General features: G+C 50.2%; 1 protein-coding gene and 2 long non-coding RNA genes across 6 annotated transcripts; 2 read left to right on the top strand and 1 right to left on the bottom strand.

The window, feature by feature from the left end:
* Positions 1–510: 510 nt before the first annotated feature.
* On the bottom strand, positions 511–22,822 carry RAB5C (RAB5C, member RAS oncogene family). 4 transcript variants are annotated; one of them, XM_077853259.1, is made up of 7 exons: positions 22,663–22,764; positions 5,617–5,722; positions 5,028–5,282; positions 3,325–3,476; positions 3,000–3,122; positions 1,990–2,083; positions 511–1,300 (listed from the first exon to the last, which is right to left on the bottom strand). In XM_077853259.1, the coding sequence occupies exons 3-7, from the start codon at positions 5,191–5,193 to the stop codon at positions 1,185–1,187; spliced, it is 651 nt and encodes a 216-aa protein (XP_077709385.1). In that variant the 5' UTR covers positions 5,194–5,282; positions 5,617–5,722; positions 22,663–22,764; the 3' UTR covers positions 511–1,184. The 4 variants fall into 4 exon arrangements, with proteins under 4 accessions (XP_077709385.1, XP_077709384.1, XP_077709383.1 ...); XM_077853258.1 differs by lacking the exon at positions 5,617–5,722 and adding an exon at positions 21,837–21,861 and having other exon boundaries at positions 22,663–22,763; XM_077853257.1 differs by lacking the exon at positions 5,617–5,722 and having other exon boundaries at positions 22,663–22,822.
* Positions 1,991–16,778, top strand: LOC144286614 (uncharacterized). Its single transcript, XR_013354609.1, has 2 exons — positions 1,991–2,106; positions 9,585–16,778. It is a non-coding gene; the product is annotated as an uncharacterized LOC144286614 (long non-coding RNA).
* Positions 3,005–9,578, top strand: LOC144286613 (uncharacterized). Its single transcript, XR_013354608.1, has 3 exons — positions 3,005–3,634; positions 4,376–4,490; positions 7,539–9,578. It is a non-coding gene; the product is annotated as an uncharacterized LOC144286613 (long non-coding RNA).
* Positions 22,823–24,474: the final 1,652 nt, after the last annotated feature.

Genomic DNA, 24,474 nt, shown 5'->3' on the forward strand with positions numbered 1-24,474 from the left:
AAAACCCCAAGAGGTGGTTTCTGTTGTTTCAGAGACCAACTATTTTCAAATACAAACTGCACATCACCCCAATATAATCTGGAGGGGGGTGGGGGCAAGGCTAATACAAGCCCTCAATTTCAAACTTGGGGAGATTCAGCTCTAGGTCACTCTCACCACCACCACCCCCTTACAGCTGGTACCAGTAAGGGCCTCTTTCTCTTGGTTACCATAACCACTAGCACCCCTCACTTTGGGGGAGGGAGGGAAGCCATTGTTCAACAAGATTCAGTGGTTCATTTTAAATTAACTTCAAGTAAGCTAGAGCGGATATGGTCTGATAAACTCTGCCAGAGAAAGACAAGGAAGACAAGCAGGAGGTCGATCGATCGGCTGACTATATTGACAAGATACTGATTGGTTACATGTTGAAGAAAACATACAATACAAAATACAGAAAAAGTTGGTTCCATCCCCTCCCACTCCCCCCCCCTTACCCACCCACCCACCCCCAAATACTCATCATCGTGATTTGGTCAGAACAGGGCTCAGAGCCAGAGGTCAGGGTGACCAGGGGTGGGGAAGGGGGGCAGGTTGTGGGCAATGGGTTGGTGGCTGTCACAATAATGCTGTGGTGATGCTGTGGTTTCTGTCCCAGCTGTGAGTCAGAGGGTGAGTGGGGGCTGCAGCGTGATGACAGCCAGCTGAGGGAAGAGTTGCCTCTCCCTTCCCTCGCCCCTAGGGCCTGCCCCACCACCCAGGACCAAGCCCACTCCGAACATGGTAAGGATATGGATGCTCTTGCTGAGTCTGCTCATCAGCAAGAGGGAAAGAAGGGTAACTGCTCCAACCCCTGCCTCCCCACATACAGAGTGGGGGGTGGGGGAACAGGGCACGTGGCTACTACCAGCGAAGGAAGAGTGGGAGAGCAGTAGAAAGGGCTGGAAGTGGGAAGAGCAGAAGATCATATATATTAAAAAAGTGACTTAAGACTTAAAATTGAATTAGTATTTGTACAGAAAGGTGCGGGTGGAATAATTCACTCCGGCCTATGATCAGAATTCTAGGAGAAATCATGGCAGACCCCTCCCCTGCCCCCCCCACCCCCAAGTGGTAGCCCGAGTCGTTAAGTGCGATTGGTTAGAGTGGATTCCAGTCGGGTGGGCCGGCGGAGGAGGTGGGGGCAGTGGGCAGGCAAGGGGGGCTCAGTTGCTGCAGCACTGGCTCCGGCTGGCTGGGCTGTTCTCCTGGAGGTCCACCCCTCGGTTCCGGCTCGGGGCACCAGCTGCATTCTGGGGCTCATTCTTGGGAAGTTTCTTAGCTGTTTGGAAGAGGAGGGGGAAAATGCATTTGTGGGGGTACCCCAATACTCTTCCAAGTCTACTTGAGTGGAAGTTGGCCTTTTTACCACCCAATGTACAAGGACCCATCGAGGACTTCACTTTTATGTGCCAGGTGCATACTGAGTGTTTCAGGAAACTGAGGGAAAGAGAGGTTAAATAACCTGTCCAGGGGATCCCTGGGTGGCGCAGCGGTTTGGCGCCTGCCTTTGGCCCAGGGCACGATCCTGGAGACCCGGGATCAAATCCCACATCAGGCTCCCTGTGCATGGAGCCTGCTTCTCCCTCTGCCTATGTCTCTGCCTCTCTCTATTTCTCTCTCTGTGACTATCATAAATAAATAAAAATTAAAAAAAAAAATAACCTGTCCAGGACCAGAGTTAAGTGGTAAAACAAGGATTTGAACCTGGGCATGATGACTCACTACAGAGCCAGATGAGCCTAAGAATCTTAAGAAGTAGGTTACGGGGAAGGTCATGTAGGGTTTTAGGTGGGTGATAAGCTAAAGGGTAAGAAAGAAATGTTGAGACTTTGGCCCAGGCTTTGGAAACTTCTGGGGTGACTTATCTCCATCTGAGAGTCAGATGAAGGGACCCTACAGACCTACTACATACTCTAGACAGCAGACAAGTGATAGGACCTGGTCAGGGAGGGGACGCAAGCAACTCACCTATTGCCATGAAAATTTCATTCACGTTCATTGCAGTCTTTGCGGATGTCTCCATGAACAGCAAACTGTTGTCGTCTGCATAGGCTTGTGCTTCCTGATTTGGATGGAGGTGAGAAAGTGAGTAGGAGGGAAATGATGACAGTTGGCAGGGGCCAGGGCCCAGGATTAAAATCTTCCCTCATCACAGTTCCTTTATACACAACAGAGACAATGCAGGGGTTTTCAGGCCCAGGGCTCTTCTGCTCTGGCTGCCCCCCACCCAGACACCTGCACCATAACCCCAAGGCCTCCACTTCACAGCACCTTTCAACTCACAAACACTGGCACATGTTTCACTCAGGCTTCCCCAGGTCCATTCTGCCTTTCTTGCTCTTCAAAATCACTAAGCTAGGAAATACTTCTAGAGAGTTATCCTACAAATGCACTTGCACATTGGGAAAGAACACAAAAAGTATGTAGATGACTGCAGTGCTACTGCAAACAACCTTGAAGTCCAATCAGTTAGGGCCTGGTAAGAAATGCACACTCTGGTCTATGGGAAAGGGATTTGTACACATATGCATATTTCTAGAAAAAAAACAAGAAACTAATGAACTTGGGGAAAGGGAGATTGTGTTTCTGGGTTAGAGATTCACATCTCATCCTATATACCTTCTTGTACTATGATTACTCGTGCATATATTGAGTGGATAAAAGTAATTCTTTCTCAGTAGGTTTCATTAAAAAAAGTCAGTTAACACAAAAAAATGAGGTTTCAGCAAGCGTTTTATACACATGCCATCAACCAATGAAAAAGAGCAAGGAGAGGGAGACAACTGCTTCAAGGGCTATGCTCAAGTCACAAGAGGATAGCAGATAACAGCTCTCCTGCTGCCTCCAGGCTTGGCCCTTTGCAAAGCCCCTGAGCAGCCTAGGCTGAGCTGCAAGTGGAGCTGGCTTACTCCTCCCTGCCAAGTCCTGCGCATTCCCCTCTGCAACACCTCACCCCACACCCCTCTTCCCCCCCGCACCTGGAATTCCACGGCTCTCTTGCTGGCCAGGTCTGCCTTGTTCCCCGCGAGTGCAATGACGATGTTGGGGCTGGCCTGCCTCTGTAGCTCCTTCACCCAGTTCTTGGCCCGTGCAAATGTATCCTGGGGGGACAAGGCCAGAATGTCAAACAGACAGAGGAGGCATCCTGCCCAGTGCCGCTCACTAGAAAAGCCCAAACTGGCAGAGCCAAGGTGTTTAAGATGTCACGGCCCTGAAGAGTCTGGTGAGACACCCCCAAACAGAGGAAATCTGCCCACACCCATTCCAGGAACAAAGTGTCAAGAAGTAAGGGGAAATCTTTACTGTGTTGGTGATGTCATAGACCACGATGGCAGCCTGGGCCCCCCGATAGTACATGGGGGCCAGGCTGTGATACCGCTCCTGTCCAGCTGTGTCCCAGATCTCAAATTTGACTGTTGTGTCGTCCAAACAGACCGTCTGTGTGAGGAAGGCCGCTGCAAGAGGAAAGGTGATGTTATATGGCAGGAAGGAACTCAAGAAGCTGCCCCCACATATCTCCAGTACTGTATCTGGGCCCTGGCACTTAGAGGCCCTCTGCTGAGATGGGCCCAGAAAAGCCCCCAGCCCAGCAGCCGAAGCAGGCCCAAGCAGGGTCAGTGGAGTTTATATTTTTCTGTCATGTGTCAACGGGGCAAGGGGGCTGCACAGGCTTTACAGACTCGTGCTTGGCAAGGGCAGAAGGGAAATCTGCCTGCACTTGAACCACTTCAGGAGCACCCTCTGAGGAGGAATGCGGCAAGGGGCAGGAGAGGCAGAACCCAGGGGAAAACAGACTCCAAGCACAGAAGGGTGGGCCCACCCATTCCTCCTCTTCTTCCTCTTCCTCCTCCTCCTCCCTCCCCTCACAGAGAACAGTCCAGCTGGAAACTTCCACAGTCCCTCAGTTTGCTCCAGCCCAGGGGTGTTACTGGCCTTCGGTTTCCTGAGGACACTGTCACACACTTAGCTACACTGGGGACGCCTGAAAGTACACGCTGTTCCACTGCCAGGCGGAGGCTGGGTGGCTGGCTTCCCAGCTGCCCCTGCCACCTCTAGGCATGCCAGCTAGCTACCACCTCTAGCTCTGACCTTGACCCATTCCTGATTAGCTACCCTGTGGTTCGACCTTCAGGGAACAGTGACCCTATCTTTGGCCCGAGGAGACAAAGGACCATGTGGTGCTTGTGCATATGGTTTGGGGGAGGAGTCCCCTTTGGGAGGCAGGTGGGAGCCCCCTAGCCCTGGGACCCAACAGAGGATTCCAGAGAGCCCTGTGTGGAAGCCAGCTCTCCCCGTCTGCCCTCCCCCCACCTCCATGAGGGGCCTGGGGACTGCCTCACTTCCCTCTCTCCAGCTCCTGACTTGAGTGCTGAGGAGGCAGCAGAAGACTGCTGACACGACCCATTTAGCTTCCAGCTGCCTGGAAACCTCTTACCAAGAGGGGAGAGAAAGGATGACTCAAGCCCAAGGTTGGCCCTGGCCCCTCAAAGTTTGTCCTGACAACTGAGGCAGGGGACTGAGTTCAGACCCTTACGTGCTAAATGCTGACCACTAGAAAATCAATGACAGGCTCTGACCTCGAGGGTAAAGGTCGACTTCAGAAACGCTGGCCCACTCACCATGCCATTTCCCTATTCTGGAAAGTAGGAGAGGCCAGGGGTAGACACACTGCCTGGCACAGTGAGGACTCTCAGAGATTCAGACCCAGCCTCTCCCTTCCCAGAGGCCAGGTCAATGGAAAAGTCGTAGCCAAAGCCACTTAAGAATCCAGTGGCATAATTAGGAAAGGAAGCCAGTTTTTGACAAGGAGCTAAGTATTAACGGATGACTGCTGGGGCTCTGGCAGGGAGACTAGCTATTGGATTCAGATCCAGGGCCCAAGTGAGGAAGAGGTGCTGCCGCCCCAGGCATGTTTAGCTTCCCTGGGCAGGCGGCTTCCTTCTCCTCAAAATCAAGGCATTTCTTTGGCATTCTTGAGGCCACCCCACTCCCTTGTGCCCACTCACCTCCAATTGTGCTCTCCTGGTACTCATGGAACTGTCCCTTGACGAAGCGAAGGACGAGGCTAGATTTGCCCACTGCAGATTCCCCGAGCAGGACCAGCTTGAATTGACAGATCTTGTTCCCAGCAGCTGGTCCATTGGGTCGCGCTGCACCTCCCCGACCCGCCATGGCCCGTCCTGCTGTAGTGGTACCAGTGAGCGTGGGGCGGGGGCCGGCGCTGTGTGAAGAGGCACTTAGTGAGGAGGGGGGGCCTCCAACTGTAAGAGAGATCACCAGTACTGGTCAGTCCCGACTACTAGATGGCGAAGTCTTCTTAAATCACAGGTTTCTCCCTCTGCCCTCCCTGAGGACCTACCTCCCCTCCTGCCAACTCCTGACCCCCACCCTTGACCCCAGAAGTTAAAAGAGCCCTAGCTAGGATGTACTACACACCCATATGCTCTACAGTCATCTGAGCAGTGAAAAGTGCTCTTCCAACTCTAGGTTCTGGTTCTGAGCAAACATACTTCCCAATCCCAATTATGTCCATGTGCATACACATTAAACACACACAGGGGGGATCCCTGGGTGGCTCAGTGGTTTCGCGCTTGCCTTTGGCCCAGGGCACGATCCTGGAGTCCCGGGATCGAGTCCCATGTTGGGCTCCCGGCAGGGAGCCTGCTTCTCCCTCTGCCTGTGTCTCTGCCTCTCTCTATGTCTATCATAAATAAATAAAAATAAATCTTTAAACACACACACACACACACACACACACAAGAACAACGGGCATCTGGCAGCCTGGTGACAGTTAACAGGTTCCTTAGGATACCAAAAAAAAATCACCTGGGAAGATGCTACGGTCTAGGTGAACAGTGACCCTGTGGTCCGGTAGCTAAGATCACAAACCCTCCTCTGTGCAAAGCCAGAGCAAGTGGTGAGGCTGACCAGGGCATGGAGAGTCCCGATAGAAAGCTCATCAGACATGGTGCTTGGCCAACCTCGTGGGCACTTGGGGACCAGGGCCTGGCCAGCACGAGTTGTTCCCAAAATAGCTATTTTTTTCAGCCATCTCTAGAAAGACTGACCAACTTTCTCAGTCTGAGGCTGGACTGTACACTGTGATCAAAGCCTCGTTTCGATCCTCCATCCTGAACCTCTTCCCCCAGCTCTCTCATTTGTGATGGGCCAGAAGTCTCACGCACATTAAAACACAAAACACACACAAAAGCAAACACACGCCAAAGCCAGAGAGCTCCACTGGCAGGCAGAACGGCTGCCAAATTTCTCTTTTAAAACAGAGACCTCAGTTCCATTCTCTACTGGCAGAGGCGGAGGGTGACGCAGAGAAAGAGCAGGGGAGGTATGGGAGGGCAGAGACAAACAAGGGACATGGAGACCTGCACCCCCAACAGCTGGTGTTCCAGCACCGACAGCTTAGTCACTGTTAGTGATAGCTTTGGAGGCGCAAAGAAGGATGAGGAGCCCTATCTCCAGAAGCCTCTAGAAGACATACATATTAAAAAATACCAAAACGTATACACAATGTTTTACAGACAACCACTGTGAGTAGGTATTTGGTCCTGAGCATCTGTACAGCATCTGAACCTAAGCTGGAAAGAAAAAGTTCTGATTCAACTGCCCTCAGCATAATGGAGTCAACACAGGAGGGGTCTTCAGAACAGATCCTGAGTCTAGCCTTGACCTGCCCCCTGAGCAAGGGGAGTGCATTACCCCACAGTCAGAGGACGGGGGCGTGAATGAAGAGAAGGATAGATCTGTGGGAAGCGATGGGCTATGCTCACGCAAGAAGCTGACAGCAAAGGGCTTGCTTTGTTCAATCTGAAATCCTTTTTCACATCCCCGTCCTCCTGGCAACTCATTTAAAAAGTGAGCTTCAGGAAGAATGATTCACTAGCCAGGAACAACAGTTTCCTTTCTGGACTGCGCCAAAGGAAAAGAGGTTTGAAATGGGAGCCACCTCTTCCCCAAGAATATAGGAAGGCACTATATACAGGAGGGATTTTGATGAGGGACAAATAATGCTAGTTCTACCATATTTTATGGCTTTCTCTTTTCACCCCAGTCACTGATGTTTACAAGACCCTATGGCCCTTTGAAGCAGAGTCTGTGTTTTTGGCTTCTTCTTTTTGTTTTCTTTTTAAGATTTATTTATTTATTTGAGAGAGTGAGGGCAAGCAAGCATATGCCCACACACATGGGGGGAGGCGCAGGGGACAGAAAGAAAATTCACAAGCAGACTCCCCACTGAGCGAGAAGCCTAATTCAGGGTTTGATCCCAGGACCCTGAGATCACTACCTGAGCCAAAACCAAGAGCCAGCCCCTTTAACTGACTGAGCCATCCAGGCGCCCCAAGTGCTTCTGGCTTGAGAGCCTTCTTCACAAGGCCTACTTACATACTGGGAATTCAGAGTGCTCACCAAGGAAGTCATTTCCAGAGACAGCCAGCATTTACTGAATGATTGCACAACGATTATCTCCCTTAAGCTTTAAAACAATCTCCCATTTTTTTCAGATAAGTAGCTTGACACTCAGGTGTTACATGTCCTGCTCAAGGCCATCCAACATATAGAAGACAGAGCAGGACGCAGGCTGCCTGTGTGCTCCTTTATCCCCCTGCTCTTCTCCTGCCCATCTCCCTGCCTTGGGAAGAATGCTGGAGACAATGCTCACCCTGTGTTTTGTTTCTGGTGGCTGGTGAATGAGACCCTGCTTTTGTGGCAGCAGCTTTGCTGGCCTGCAAGGTGTGGCTCTAGCTGACAGTCACAGGGATCTTGCAGGCCCTGAGTACTTCCAACAATGGGAGGAGCCTCCCAGGGCCAGGCAGGGCCACAGCAGCAGAGGAAACCACAGTGGAATTACAAGTTGGTTATTACCACAAATCCATGTGACACATCATCTTGGCTGGGCCAGAGTGTGGCTGGGACACTGCAGAAGGAGGTATGAAGGAGTACGGAGAGAAGGTGATGTCCCTGATTCCAACAAAACCAAAGCAAATGGGGCTAAGGGCTACCGGAGTGGGCAGTAACCAGCACCCAAGAATCAAGAAACACAGAGATAACATCTAAGTCTTGTCCCTAACGAATCAGTGGGTTTCCAAACCTTCCCAGACAGAACCTGGTATTTTTAACAAGCCAGAAGGAAAGACAGCTCTTATCCAGTGGTTCCTGATCTTGTCTGCACATTAAAATCACCTGTGCAGCCAGCCCCTAGAGGTTCTGATGAAGATCTGGAGGAGGGCCTGGTATCTGTATTTTTTAAAAACATTTTTTAAAAAGATTATTTATTTTAGAGAGAAAGAGTAAGAGACAGCAAGCAGGGGGAGGGGCAGAGGGAGAGAAGCAGACTCCCCACTGAGTGGGGAGCCTGATGTGGGGCTCAATCCCATGACCCTGAGATCATGGTCCAAGCCAAAATCAACAGTCGGACGCCTAACCGACCAAGCCACCCAGGCACTCCTGTATTTTTTTTTTAAGAGTGTTGTAGGTGCTTTGCCTGGCACACACTGGCTGGTGACATGTTCTGCCTGGATGTTGGTCCTGCCTTCCAGAGATACCTGAGCAGACACACGTGGCACTTTTTATGGCCTGCATTACCTTGTGGTTTTCCTAGTCCCACCTGGGGATCACATGAACAAAGATGTTGAACCTGATTTTGCCCCAAAGGGCACATGAAGACAAGAGGGTGCTTTAAGATAGGCGAAGGCCACATGCAGAGCCCCAGGAAGCTTTCTGCCCTCCCCTCCCAAGATTGGGAAACTGAGGATGCACTCCAGCAGGTGGCAAAGGTGAATTCATGCACTGAGCTGGTCTGCCAGCTGGGGAAGGGAATCCTCTGGAACAGCAGAAAGAATTATCCACGGGTATAGTCAGGTGATAGAATTGTAACCAAAAGTACCACAGCAAAAGTCTTCTTTCAGACAAAAACCAAATTCTCTTTAAGAACCAAAGTTGTAGTCAGAGTTTCTTATAAGATGGATGGGCCGAAGATTTTATTTTTTTAAATCAGCTTCTCTAACACCAGGAAAAACACACAAGTAGGATGGATTTCCTCCTGGATATTTTCATGAAGCTGCTAAAACAGGCAGAACTTTAGACTCATGACAAAAGACTCTCTTTGACATGACCTGCTCCCCTCATTCTCCAAACCTCGACCTTAGTTTGTTCAGAGGCCATGGAGGACAAGCACTCTCCCCAGTCTCATTATCTTCACAGGAAATGGGAGAGATTGTCAAGGACTGGGGGCGGGGGCGCCTTACACTTTCCCCAACAATGCTCATGAAAGGGCAAAGGGACCCAAGCTCCAAAACATATACGCCCTGGGCATACGCCTTGGGGCAGAGGGCAAGAGAGAGAGAGAAACAGTAAAACACTGCTCTTCCTTACTTTGGTTTTTCTCTGCTCTGGACATTATGGGTAAGTGGGTACCAAACTTTTTTTTTTTTTTTTAAATCAGAATCACCCAGGGCATTTAGAAAAATAACCCTGGCCAACTGAATTAAAATCTCTGAAAGTGGAGTCCAAAAAATGTTAAGTTCCCCACCCCCTCCCCGTGATTCTAGGCAGCAGATTCAAGTATAAGAGCTACAACTGATAAAGGAAGGAATGCAAGAGACAGTAAGGCACCCACAGATTAGCCCCATGGACAATATAGGTGGATCAGATTCGGAGTGGGGGCTGATTCCTGGCTTCACTCAACAACTGAAGACTTCAAGACACCAGAAGCTGCTGGACTTTTGTTCCTCACCCTAACCCCCCTAGAAATGTCTCTTCTCTAACCATGAAGTCACCCACTTCATACTTTTTGTCCTTCCTGGTAAAAGGGTGAGCAATTCCAGCTGATGGGTGTCTCTCGTGCTTCCTGTTTGCTTCAGAGACTTCCTCTAGCTGACAGTCCTGGCACAGTCTGGATAGTGAGCTGATTAGGGAAACCAATCAGATTCTGTTGACCAGAGAGAGAAGGGCTCACTCAAAGTTAGCCCTTGGAGGGGAGGAGGAACCAAGTGACCCCATCCCACCTAGGGCCCCCTCAAGGTGCTTTTGGCCAGTGACTCTTCACCTATACTCTACTCTAGAGGAAGCATTCCTGAATATTTAACACCACTAGAGCTGGGCAGGAAAAGATGAGAGCAGAAGCGATTTGTTAGCTTAAAGAGAATCAAACAGTGGGGCACAGCAGGAGAGGTAATTAGGTTCAAAGGTGAAGATGGAAGACATTAAAAAGCTCGCATCAGCTGGGAAGATGATTTACCCATAGGCTCAATAACACAACTTTTCCCAAAGGGAAAATCACCACCACCAGCGTACAGGCCCAGAGGGCAGACTCACAGCAGCACTAGCCAGGCCTCTGGCTGGTTGTACACCCAGAGGGAAGAAAAATCTGAAGCAACACAAGCCATGACCCACATGAGATACCCACTCACCCTTCCCCAGCATGACTGGCAGGTTAGGACTTGGGAGACTGAACTGAGTTTTGAGAAAAGCCTGGCTCCACCATTTATTAGCTGAGTGACCTTGGCCAAGTCAGACAAGCGACTGCTGTCAGCTTCAGTTTCTTATCTATAAAACGGCATTGTTTAATACTGATCACATGGGGGTTGTTGTAAAGGTTAAATAAAACAATACATAGTGTGTACAACACAATACGAGGCTGAAGGTAAGGCTCCGACAAATGACAGGTTTATTATACCACTGAAGGCCTAACTAATTTTGACTCACTGGTTATCAAAGCACAAAGTCCTTGAAGACCTAATCCTCTTCTTTCCAAATACAGAGGAGATGAAGGTGAGGTGAGTGGCCTGCCCAGAGTCACAGCCAGGTGGTGGCAGAGCCCAAGCCCAGGACTCACAATTCTAGCAGAGCTCCTCCATCACTGATAGAAAACCCAAGAATATTGACAGTGTTATTACAGCCAATAAAAATAAGAGGGGCTGCCACCTTCTATGTAGGGTTGCAGAGCATACGGCTTGTGGAAAAATCCTATCACCCTGATGTGGGAGGTAGACACATATATATACACAAATGTAGAAATCCATCAAGCAGTCCAAAATGAGATGTGTAGGTCTTACAACATATGAGTTGCATGTCAATAAAGAGGTAAGGAATGTTCCTGGTATAGAATTTACATACAACACTGAGAAATTAAAGCTTACAAACAACATGAAACCAATCCAACTCTCCTATATATGATACCTTCTGTCTCCTCTGTAATATAACAGTTTAACAGTATAATTCAGGACAATAGAGATAATCAAAAAGATGATGCCTGAATTAGAAGAGGGCCAAGAGAGAGGCCCCCAGCTGGCTCAGTCAAAGGCCTTCGGACTCCTGACCTCAAGGTCATGAGTTTGAGCCCCACGTTGGGTGCGTTTACATAAATAAGTAAAAAAATAAATAGGGCCGAGACAGAACAAAGGTACCCATCTAATAGGCTCAAGCAAATAGGATTCAATACAAATAGAACTGCCACACACTTACTAAAAATATATTTGTACTTAACTGTGGGCTGAAGAATGTTAAAGTTGTTTCAAGCTTTATAACAGAAAGAGGTGACATTTATGTCTTTTTAGTGAGGAGAAAGGTTACAACAGTGGTGCTCTGCACTCTCCAACCTGTCCAGAGAGTCTGTGCCGAGGACAAAGGGCTTAGGGGTACAGACTGGGGGATGGAATCAAAGAGAGGGGCGTCTTCTTGTGTAACCAGGACTGTGGGACTGCAACACAGAGGACCTGTGTCCCACCTGGAGTATAACAGAGGAATCTTGGCCCTAGAAGCCAGAAGCTTAAAAGCCTGGCTGAGATCTGGGGAGAATGCTGATGGGGTATGTGAGGCCCCTCATCCCACTGATAAGTAGGGGCTTTGGGATTAGGAGAGCTGGCAGCAGGAATGGAAGGAGATGCTGTGTTTCCACAGGAAGAGGACTCCCTTTCTGGGGAAGAGGGAGGTAAATCAGCCCAGAGGGGGGCTCTGAGTTAGCTGGCTCCCCCCCCACTGCAACAGACCCCTGAATCTGCCCTGGCCCATCCAACTCCCTTTCGTCTTACTCCCCTTTCAATGAGAACACTCCTCTGGGGCTGACTGCCTGGGCTTCCCCACTACAGCAGGGGCCCTGGGAGGCCCTGGCAGCTGACACCACCAAAGCACCCACACTCCCAGAAGGGGGCTCACACTCACAGTGTGCAGGGGCTCCAGGACACTTAAACCCTAAACGCACATGACCAGGCAGAAGCTGGGGCTCTAGAGCCCTTTCCCCTGGGCAGAAAGAGGCCAAGCCGACCTAGGAAGAAGAGACCTCTGAGGGCCAGACTCTCAGCCTCCAGGAGCCCTGCCCCAGCAAGCACACCCCGAGAGTCTTCCCTGAGCTTCACTGCCTTCTCGGCTCTCCACAACAGACGGCCCCCGAGAGGCTGACAGAAGCCAACTCAGCGCTAACTTTCAGGCGGAGGATGGAAACCTCCAGTCCTTGCGCCCACGGGGAGGAAGACTGCTGGTGAGAAGGGGGGTACATCACGTATCTGCTGACACAGCTTGGTCAGTGTGGGCTGCCCGTACTGTCCACTGAAGAGCCCCGGGAGTCACGGGCAGCAGGTTCGCGAGGAAGGCCAGACAGACGGGACCGCCTGCCCGCGGCTGCAGCCAGACAAGGCTCGTTATGCCTCCTGATTCTAAAGAGGTACCGGGGGCCCTAGGCACTCAGAGTGACGTTCCTAAGGGACTACTCTCCCTCAGAGGGCCCAGTCTCTGACTCAGCACACCCCAGTCAGCAAGGCTGCTGCAGATTCCCTGGCCCCAACCAGGGCAGCTCTGTAAGAAGCCTCAAGTAAGAGCTCGGTGAGAAGGATGTGAAGTCTAGAACCTTCTGCAACACAAATCCACATACAACTAACTACACGGCATGGTGGGGATAAGACTGAGGTGGAGTGATGGCTCACCCCCCACCACCCAGCTCTTCACCTGTCCCTGCCAGAGAGCCAGCTGAGGCCCAGATTCCGTCCTAGCACTGCCCACACCTGCTGTGGCCCCAGGATGGAGCACAGGTAACATGAAAGCTGGTGAGGACAGACATGGGGTCCCTGCTGACCCTCAAGCCTCACAACTACCCTGTGTTGGTTCCGGTTCCTGTAGTTACTATACTATTAACTTAGGACAGTTCTAACTGGCATCTCAGCAATGCAGGGCCCATCTTCCCCTCTGGCTCTGCAGGGGCCAAGAGCACTAGCGGGGACAGCTGTCACTTCGGCTGCTGCCCAGTCCCAGAAAGATGCCAAGAACCTCTGCTGAATGTCAGGGTCATCAGCAACACCTGTTCATCCAGCTACTCACACCAACAAGTGCAACTGACACCCCTCACTAACCCTTCCTGTCTTTAAAACAAAACAAAACAACACACACACACACACACACACACAAAAAAAAAAACAAAGAAAGCCAATTTAATTCACTACCCTTAGCTCCTAAACAGAGAGAAGAGGGCAGAGGTTGTGTTTGAGAGGTAAACAGGGAAAAGAGAATCAGGTATCAGACACCAGCAAACCGAATTCCTCTTGCTCAGACACCACATACACTGTGGTCAGAGGCTGCCCAATGAACAAGAAACAAGGTCAAAGTTCCCCCTATGAGATCTGAGGGACCAGGGCTGCTCTCAGGAGCCTGGAGACCAAAGCACAATGTGTAAGACTCAGCAGAGGGCCTAGCTCCAAGGGAGCACTCAGTAAATGCTGCTGCAGCAGGGAAGCCCCTGCCCCTGGAAGTCCCTACAAAGAAGTCACTCCTCAATCAGTACATGTTCCTCCACTATTCATACATTCCTTCTGCTTATGGTCTCCCTGGGCCCCATTCTTCAATGCTCCTCATCTGGAGAGAAAGCTTAACAGGACAACTGCTATAGCCTGAATGTCTGTGTCCCTCCCCACACTCAATTCGTATGCTGAAATCCTAATCCCAACGTGATGGTATCTGGAGGTGGGGGTCTTTGGGGAGGTGATCAGGCCACGAGGGCAGCGGCAGCGCACTCATGACTGGGATTAGGGCCCTTTTAAAAGAGGCTCCCTGGGTGGTGCAGCGTTTTGGTGCCTGCCTTTGGCCCAGGGCGCGATCCTGGAGATCTGGGATCGAATCCCACGTCGGGCTCCCAGTGCATGGAGCCTGCTTGTGTCTCTGCCTCTCTCTCTCTCTCATTGTGTGCCTATCATAAATAAATAAAAAAAATTAAAAAAAAAAAAGAGGCTCCAGAGAGCTCCCTTTCTCCTCCTGCCATGTGAGGACCCAATAAGAAGTCAGCCTGGAAGAGGGCTTTCACTAGAACCTGACCATGCTGGCTGCCCCTGTGATCTTGAACTTCCAGCCTCAAGAACTGTAAGAAATAAATCTCCCATTTATAGGCCATCCAGCCTATGGCATTTTGGTATGGCAGCTAGAATAGACTAAGACAACGACTTTCAACAATGTCCTAGAAAAAGGACCAGCTCACCCTTGATGTCCTGTGTCCAGTCAATAACCATAACCCTGTGTTCTCTGGAGACTGGCTTCCAAAGCCACAAGAATGGAGGGAAGACCACCACTATCCAGAAGAATCAGCAGAGTTGAACCCTCAACCAGGTAAAAAAAGAAAAAGCCCCACAGGAGAAAGCATCTGAAGGCCCAAAAGCCCTTCCTTCCATTTCAAAGCCTCTTTCAGGAAAAGAGAAGAAGTAGTTCAGTTGTGGAGAGGGGGAGGGGACAGGACCAGGACAGCTGACAAAGAAACCAGAGTTCCTTTTAAAGAAACAGGCTGGAAATGCTAGAGGTTTGGAAATTGGCATCATTAATCACCACAACCTCTGAGCAGCTCAGAGAGCAATGTGATGACTAGGAGAGCAGCCAGGGTGACGAAGGCCACCCACACCCTCCCCCACACCTGGGATGCTCTGACAGAGCCACCTGAAGGGGACACACATGCAGCTATGAATAGAAGACTAGAGGCTTGTAAACCAACTCCAGTTAAGATCCCAAGTTAGTGTTTCCAGAAGGGTTCAAGTTACAAGTCTTCATAGGGCTGACAGTACAACAGAAGGATTTAAACTATTCAATGATTCAGGATCACAGCTCCAAGTGACAGCCTGCCCTGGGCCTGCCTAGAGCCACAAACCCTCCTGTAGGGGAGATCTGTTTTTGAATAGCAGTAAAAGAACACTGGCCTGGAACACATGGACTCTCTTATGAGACCCAGAGTCCTGGAAGGTTTGGCTGGAAAACTTAGCAGCTGAAGTAGGGGAATGATTATGTATCCCATCCCCAATTGGATAGTCAACTCCAGAGTAAACATCACATCTGACCATTTGTGGATCAGGCCAAGAATCAGGCAGGGTTATGAGAAGTATGAATGGGTGAGTCGAGAAGCAATGCCCCTGCTACTGGAGATCACCTGCCAGCCCCCCCACCCCACACACACACACACATTTCCCAGGGGTATCTCCACCTTGTCTAACTCTGGTGTCTTTGGCAACTAACCAGCAGGAGGAGGCACAACCAGAACCCATCCACACAGCTCCGTATCAACATACTTAGGGAAAATGGTTGCTAAGAAAGCAGTGGTCTTGGAGAGACAACCAGTTCTAGGACCAGGGCAGGAGATAGGCAAGGTGGACCTGGAGCACCTGCAGTGCCAATAAGTTAGGAAATGTCGCAAAAATGAAATAGAGGTGGGCCAACAGGAGCCAACTGAGCTCCCAGTGAGCAGACCTGGAACAATCTGAACAATAAAACAAAGTAGTACTAGATGATAAACTCAAGCAGAAAAGAAATTATTCATAAGCTCCTGCTGTCATAAATAAATGAAGAAAAAGGAAATGAGGGACAACATAGATCTCTCCTGTTCAAGAATTCCAAATAATTCATGTAGACATGCTCCCCTCAGTGGGATGCTGACTCCCCCACTCCTCAAAAGTGTGCTGCACTGAATTGAATGACTTCCTTCCAAAGAGGAGGCATGGAAAGGGGAGGGGAGAGGAACTTCATAGGGGAGAAACCTGATCAACAATGTCATCTCAGCCAGGTGACTGAGACTGACATCAACAGGGTAAGTCACGTGAACTGTATGTGCCCTTGATATGTAATGAGAGTGGCACTTCACACAGGTGAAGTGCCTTCCCAAAACTCATAACCCCAGTGTCACTGTGAAAAAACATGAGATAAATCCCGACTGAAAAACACACCAAAAAATACCCAACCAGTATTCCCAAAATGGTCAAGCTCATCAAAAACAAAGAAAGTCTGGGGCACCTGGGTGGCTCAGCGGTTGAGTGCCTGACTTTGGCTCAGGGCGTGATCACAGAGACCCATGTGGGGCTCCCTGTGGGAAGCCTGCTTCTCCCTCTGCCTATGTCTCTGCCTCTCTCTGTGTCCCTCATGAATAAAATCTTTAAAAGAAAAATTTAAAAATTAAAATTAAAAAACAACAACAATAAAAATAAAGTCTAAGAAACCGTCTTAGCCAAGAAGAGCCTTAGGACCTATGACAACTAAATGCCATGTGGTATCTGGATGGGATCTTGGAACAGAAAAAGGTAAGGAAATCTGAATAAGGTATGGACTTTTAATGAATAATTATGTATCCAAATTGGTGCGTTCATGTTGACAAATGTACAATAATGGTGGACAGTGGGCAGGCAAGAAAACTGTACTAGCTTTGCCCTTGTTCTAAAACTATTCTGAAATAAAAGTTTATTTAAAAAAAAAAAAGGCAGTGGTTTATCTTGTGACAAAATGAGATCCAACGACTCCAGTGACCATAAACTCATGTTCCCAAGACAAGTTAACTCTACATGGAGCTGTGCGGAGGGGCGTGTGGCGAAGAAAGGTGGCAGGAGCCATACCAATAGTCCTGAGGAGTTACATTCCACATGGCACGGGGCCTGGGAGTTTAAAGGCCATGCCAGTAGGTTACACGGGCAAGGCTGCTCTCGCCACTACTGGTCCACACAGCTACTGGAGCCACTTTCTTAAGACTTCCTTCTTTTGGGGATGCTTGGATGGCTCAGCGGTTGAGTGTCTGCCTTGGGCTGAGGTCCTGATCCTGGAATCTGGGATCGAGTCCTACATTGGGCTCCTAGCGGGGAGCCTGCTTCTCCTTCTGCCTGTGTCTCTGCCTCTGTGTGTGTGTGTCTTCAGTGAATAAATAAATAAAATATTAAAAAAAGAAAAGACTTCCTTCTTTTAAGAAAGAGCCTATGCAGATGTGCAAAGCAGCACTCCTGGATCAGAGTTAAAGTCACTCCCAATGATCCTCCCTAAGTCCTGGCCTGGCATCAGTGCTGCCTGACCACGAGAAGCCACAGAATCCCAGCTACCAGATACACCTGCTGTAGAACGTGGCCAAAAGAACTGTGGATGGCCAAAACCATGCCCACCTTTCCCTACGAAACCCCCCCTTTTTAATTTTTATTTATTTATGATAGTCACACAGAAAGAGAGAGAGAGAGGCAGAGACATAGGCAGAGGGAGAAGCAGGCTCCATGCACTGGGAGCCCGACGTGGGATTCGATCCCGGGTCTCCAGGATCGCGCCTTGGGCCAAAGGCAGGCGCTAAACCACTGTGCCACTCAGGGATCCCCGAAACGCTTTTTTTAAAAAAAAGATTTTATTTCAGAGACAGCATGCGCACAAGTATGGGGGCGGGGCAAAGGGAGAGGGAGAAACAGACTCCCCACTAAGCAGGGAGCTCGTTCTCCATGGGGCTCAATCCCAAATCCCAACCCAAGCTAAAGGCAGACTCTTAACCAACTGGGCCACCCAGGTGCCCTCCCTACAAAACTCTTCACTGGAAAGACTGGAGATTGGGAGATCGCTACCCTCTGAAAATTTAGTTTGTGACCTGTCCCCACCTCTGTGTCATCTGCACTGTAACATTCATCCCATTCACTTGCTTAGTCTCCTGTTTATGAGCAACTTGCTGGAGGATGGGCTAATGATATGGCCTGGGCTTTGGGATCAGATGGATGTGACTCTCGGGTTCACCAGATCTACACTGAGCTCAGAAAATTTGTGTTCAAAGATGTGGACAGCCCTATGCTTCAAGGCCACCTATGAATGTCTGCCCTTTCCTTTAACAACCAGTCCTCCCTTCCATGCTGGAGACCATGCATGGACCAAACAGGACATGATCTACACCCCTACAGGACTCATGTACTAGACAAGGGGTGTGGAGAGGCAACTGCAGGGAGGAGAGAAGCCCTTGGCCAACTTGGGGGGAAGGGAAGGCTTCACAGAGGAAGTGATGTTCCAACTGCACTTTGACAGCAAAATCTGGAGATGCAGCTTCTAGACAGGTGAAACCCCAGGCTGGTGAAGGGGAGAAGAGCCCTCCAGGTGAAGGGAAGAACACAGAGCTCAGATGTGGGACAAGAGGCTCTGTGCTGCATGGGGATTTGAGCACAGACTGGATTCTGACCCTGACTGCCAGAGTTCCCCCACTGTAACAGGGGGATTAAACACAGTACCGGGTTTAAACACAGTCTCCTGGGGTTGTCCTGAGGCTTAGGGAATCAGTACATGTGAAGGGCTGAGGAGACTATCTGGCACACAGGTACTTGTAAGCAAAGCTCAAAAAGTTGCACTTTTTACTTGTATTATTGTTCGTATATACAGAAGACAGGGATCTTTAATTTGAAAACTACTCTCTCAAAATACCAAGCTATTCACAGAGAACTTAAGAAATATTCCAATTCAAAAAAAAAAAAAAAAAAAAAAAACAGAAACAGAAACAAAAACAAAAAACAAGTATTTCAATTCTCCTCTGCCATGGCTCCCAAAAGCACCTGACCTTGGTGCCATCCCAGTTTATAAATCCTACCTGAAGCACTGCCTTTCAAATAGCCCCAACAAAAGTCCCCCTGACTAAAGTCAGGGTGGGGGAATGCAAAACACAAAGCAGCCTGCCACAACCAAAATATTGTCTTTGAGTTTCTTGTCTTAGCTTAGATTCTGCAAACTTTGCATTCTAATCTGTAATAGATCCAGAACCATTTTAATACAAAAATGTTTAAAATGAAGACGGAAGTGCCTAGGAGACTCAAAGGCCTCTCTTAGTCTGTGGCTCTGAGTATCCACCACACATGACCCCAGCAGGGTCCGAGAACCCCAGTGGGAGAAGCAGTCAAGGTCTTAGCATTCTCTTCTGTAAAATGGGAATACAACCCACAGCAACTCTGATCGATATCTATGAGCTGAGACAACATGTGAAATCATCAAGCAAAGCGCACCAAGTGTCACAGCAACACCTGGTACAAATGCTGAATCAGAATCCTAGGGATGAATTATAATGCACCTTCACAACCCCACCAATCCACAAAATTACTATTTGTGTCTATCTAGCCCATGCTAGGGCCTGGACTAGCTCCTTTACCCTCTGTTTCCAATTCTGCAAAATACTTTCTTTCCCCATTTTACTGGAAGAAACAGAGGCTCAACAAGGTCAAGTAACAAGTCCAAGGCCCTGCAACTGCTAAGTGGGAGAGTCCAGATGACAACTGGGCTCTGGCTGACTCTAAACCATACCACCTGTTTACTGGGCAAGGTCAGAGCAAGAAAGCTCTCTCTAAAAAGTACCTGTGTTGTGGGGTTTAATTTAAATGTATGACCTCGCTGTTTCCATGTAAATTCTAGTGAAAGGAGCTCCTGGTGGAGAGCCACAGTCTTCCCACCTGCAAGCAGCAGGCAGCCCCAAGGGGGAATGAAGAGGGTGAAGCAGAAGCCGCCTCTGCTGGCTCCCATTACCCATAACCCTGCCCAGAGAGACCCCTGAGTCCAGTCACTTTTACTTTCATTTTCTACCCATCATGGCTTTCAGGTTCCCAGAAATTAATGGTACAGATGTCAGCCAATTGTCAGGCCCTGAAGAGTACTGAGCTGGGACTCCTAACTGCCATGGTCCCCAGAGGCAGAGGAGATGGGGATCCAGGATGATGGCAGGACAGAGTGGGGGTGGGGAAGTAAATGGAAGCAGAGGGGCATCAAGGATGAGGGATGCTTAAGGGTCTCTGCACTGGGGCCTCTGCTTGCTCACTTTGCATGCTCATTCCTTAAACAGACCCAAGAAGGGACCACTCTTAGGGAAGATGAGGCACATCAAATCCCAAATCCCAAACCTCAACTCCACCACTTTCTAACTGGATGATCTAAGGCTAGCTACTTAAATTCCTTCAGCCTCATCTCTAAAACGGAGATACAAATCCCACTATCTCCCAGGACTCTTGTGAGGAACAGGTGTGAAAATATAATATTGTTTCCTGTGAGAAACATGTGTGAAAAAACTGCAACTTTGGCTGCCCAGGTGGGTCAGTCAGGTTCAGCCTCTGCCTTGGCTCAGGTCATGATCCCGGGGTCCTGGCATAGAGTCCCACACCAGGCTCTCTGCTCTGAGGGGAGCCTGCTTCTCCCTGTCTCTGCCTCCCCCACCCTGCCCCGCCTCTCATGAATAAATACAATCTTTAAAAGAAAAAAACTGCAACTTTAAAGTGATTTCTAAAAATCAGTTGTTACCACCTCTCTGTTGTATGAAGGCAGGAAAAGGCCAACTAGTTGGAAGAGGCAAGAGAGGAGAGGCTTCTGTCTCACACAGAGCCCTCCCTCTTTCTGCCAAGTAACATCAGAGCTCTGCTTGGACTCTACAATCTCTGGATGCCAGAAGTGGCAGCCTAACTACCTAACTACCGGGGCAATGATGCCTTCCACGTCTCTCTGAAAACAAGAGCTTCTCCTTCAAAAAACCTGTTTTAGAATCCTAGCTGGGAGAGCATGTCCAGACAAAGACGGTCCCCTCAGAAGGCTGGCAGCCTCATCCTGGGACTCCCAAAGAGTTCCAGAAACCACAGCCCACTACCGAGGAGGTAAGTCTGGTCAGAGACCAGTGGCCAGTGAGCAGAGAGGCTTCTCTGGTCTGTCCCTCAGAGGCACAGGCTGACCAGATTAGAGAAACTAAGCTGGCCGCAGAAGTCTCCAACGACTTTCCAAAGAAGACCACACAGATAGAGAGCTTGTGATCCAACCACTGATCCTAATAAGGTAGGCTTTCTTGTTGTCCAATAAAAAATGAAATGAGTACAACCCAGGTCTAGCTCAAAAGTTTGTAGGAGTTGGACACTGGTGACTGTCCACAAGAAGTCAAAAAGATCCCAAGACAAAAAATGTTTAGCACCTGTAAGGACAGTAAAGATGGCCCGAAACACTGAAGAGCTACTGAAATTCCCAAAGGCTGCATGGCCTCTCCTCCCTCCCTTGGCTGTAGATAGCAAGGGTCAGTCATGGCCTCAAAGAGTCAGGCTACTCTCATTAAGGTATAGTCTCTGGCCTGTACTTTGGCCACATAACAAAACCTGCGAACCTGGTCTGAGACAACAGCCATTTCACACACCTAAGTCCCAAGCAACAGACAAGGATCAGATGTCAGCACAGGCTGCCTCTTGGAAAGGCTGGAGGGGGGGCGGGGGGCGCGGGCGGGGCGGATGTCAGCACTTTCCAGCATACATGAGAATTCCTTGGGCTACAAAAATTAACACATTAAGAACCCAGAGGTGCCACTGTGGTCTCAATTCACTTCTCTGTAATCTATAATCTGTTCAAGCCTCCCGGAAGGGACTGGAGAGAGGCCCTGGGACTAGAAGTGGCAGAGACCTGTTGATCAAGGAGAGGGGTATGTGTGTCTGAGAGTGGGAATGAGATAGGCCAGGACCCTTCACTTCCACAGTCCTTATTTCTGGTCTTTCCCCTATTTCCTAAAGACCAGCAGACAGCAGTCCCAGGAGGAGCAGTCCCTCTGAAGCAGCTTGGAAACCACTCACGTGCTCTGGGAGGACAGGGCTGAGCCTGGAGCAAGGGGGAGGGGGAGAGGAGGGGAGAGAGAAGATAATGAATGGGCAGATCCACCATGATCTGTGATCTGTAGCTAGGATTAAGCAAACCTCAGCTAAATTTTTCAGAGGCAGGAAGAGAGATACACTCAGAGAGCACAACTAGAGAACAACATAACCAGAGGACAGAGTTGGGGTGGAGGGGGCAAGATAAGGAGGCAACAGCTCATTCCTAAAAAGTGGCCTAGACTTTAAATCCTGCTGGGATCCTGGCTGGCTCCCTGGGCTTGAGGAAAGAGAGGAAGTGAGGAGTTGTGGGAGTCTGTGTGTGTGGAAGGCTCTCACCCAGGACCCCTCCGCCCCCACCCCGCCCCAGGAAATCGAGATAAAATTTCTCTAGGGCTGGAGGAGACAACTGTTTTTGTGGGACGGTTGGGGGGGGGGGTGCGAGGAAAACGGCGACAGACAGCACTCCTCGCCGCCTCTATAGAGAAGGAAGACCGACTCCTTCACACCTAGCAAAGATTCCTTCAGTTCTGGGAGCAGAGAGAGCAGAATCTGTGGTCTCTGCCTCCCACAACTGGACTGGACAGGCCAGAGGAGAACCCTGGCGGCTTCCCAAGGCTCATAAAGGGCAGGTAAGGGAAGGAAAGGAGGGCCCCCCCTTTGGCCCGACGCCTGGGGAGCCCCTGAAGAGGGGGCTACGGGTCGGGGGAGGGGTCAGTATCCCCCTAAGCCGGGGTTGGGCGGGAGGAAGTGTTGCCCCGAACGGCCTCAACGCGAGCGAGACACTAGGCCCCGGGACAGGCACACTCACGGCGTCTCCGGGGCGGCGGCGTTACTTGGGGCCGGGGCTCGGACAGGCTCCGCTCCTCTCCCCCCGGCGGTGTCCCAGGCTCCGGCCTCCACTTCCGCCTTTCAGCCGCTCCGGATCCGGATCTCCACCTCAGACCCGCCCCTCAATACTCCCAGATGACTGACAAGGTGGAGAGACCAATGGGAGGCACTCTTGGCGACTCACCGGCGACGCCTTTGGGGGGCAAGGGAGAGGCGGGAGAGCGCGCGCGAGGGACGGCGGGACTTGTAGTTCTCAGCGCTGGGAGGAGCCGGTGGCCGCCTGGGACTTAGGCTTAGGGTGGAGCCGGCTGCCGGCGAGGCGGAGCTCGGCCGGGAACTTCTTAAAGCCAGGGCTGCCAACAGCGTCACCCTGGGTTCCAGGAGCCCCGAGGGGAGGCGGGTGGTGGGGCGCTGGAAGAGGGCAGAAGGCTGTGTGTGCAGAATTGGTTAAGGAAAAACATGGTGTGAATGAATGCACAGGAGGCCGCAGTCCTGAACACTGGCTAAACCCGAGAAGCCCCTGTCTGCACTTTCTCAGGCCAAGTCAGCTCCGGGAGCTCGACTATTGGGGACATTCTGCGATGGGGAAGGTGATGGAAGTGCTAATAGGAAGGGTTCTCGAGGTGTGGAGAGCTCCTGCCACTTGTCAGTCATAAACCAGGACCCTCCTCCTTTGGCCGGACACCAAGACTCCAGGATCACCTCTACCTCTGCCTCCCACACCTCCAGCCAGAATCAGCTCATGTCTCTGATGCCAGAAACAGAGCCGGACCACTTCTGCTTTGACTCTCTCTCCATCCATAAACACAGATTAGAACCACTTCTGTTTGCCTCCCCCACCGTGACCTCCGTATGGATCAGGACTCTTTCTTTCTTTCTTTCTTTCTTTCTTTCTTTCTTTCTTTCTTTCTTTCTTTCTTTCTTTCTTTCTTTCTTTCTTTCTTCTTTTTTCTTTCTTTCTTTTCTTTCTTTCTTTCTTTCTTTCTTTCTTTCTTTCTTTCTTTCTTTCTTTCCTTTCTTTCTTTTCTTTTTTTTTCTTTCCTCAATGTGGATTAGGACCACTTCTTGTCTCCGCCCACCCCCATCCCCCAACACAGACCGGTATCTCCTCTGCCTTTGTGTCCCACTCCCTGGAACAGTACTCAAAACCTGTATGCAATCAAAGCTCAGGCCAGAGAGAGCTGTAGGCGTTGCTCCTGTGACATGGGTGAACGCCAATCATATTTTGGAGCCTGAGCTGGAGAATCAACCTGTTTGGGACAGCCTGCCATAAAACTGCCCACACCTAGTTCCATCTGGTCACCAGGGTGCTTCTTTCTAACAATATTCATAACTCCCATCTCCCTACCCCTGCACCCCTTCAGTGATCATCTGAGAAATGAAAGCTAAGAGGGAAGAGAGGCTTGGGAGAGCAAAGGAGACAGGGCAGAGTAGAATTCCTAACAGGTTCTTGGCTAGTGACAAGCTTTTTCCCCAACCCCTGCTGTACCTAGCCTGCAACAGGTACAGATCAGTTATACAGGATCAGTGGGGAGTCCCATGGGGTACCTTTCCAGGGCTGGAGGTGGGCCTGAGCCAGGACTCTGCCCCTCTCACATACTGTATCTGAATCTGTGGCTGTGATGCATGGGAGGAGGAGGGGTTACAACAGGCCCACAGTGACTCATTAATGTTTCTACCTCATCCCTGGAGCCTCTGGTGGCGTGAATGCGGTGCCAAGTGGATTGCTTGGCGCCTTTGCCCTTCTTCCTAGAGACAGCAACAGGGCCCTGGGGTGTGGTGGGGAGTGACT

The sequence above is a fragment of the Canis aureus genome, chromosome 16 (assembly GCF_053574225.1).
Source record: "Canis aureus isolate CA01 chromosome 16, VMU_Caureus_v.1.0, whole genome shotgun sequence".
Taxonomy (NCBI): domain Eukaryota; kingdom Metazoa; phylum Chordata; class Mammalia; order Carnivora; family Canidae; genus Canis; species Canis aureus.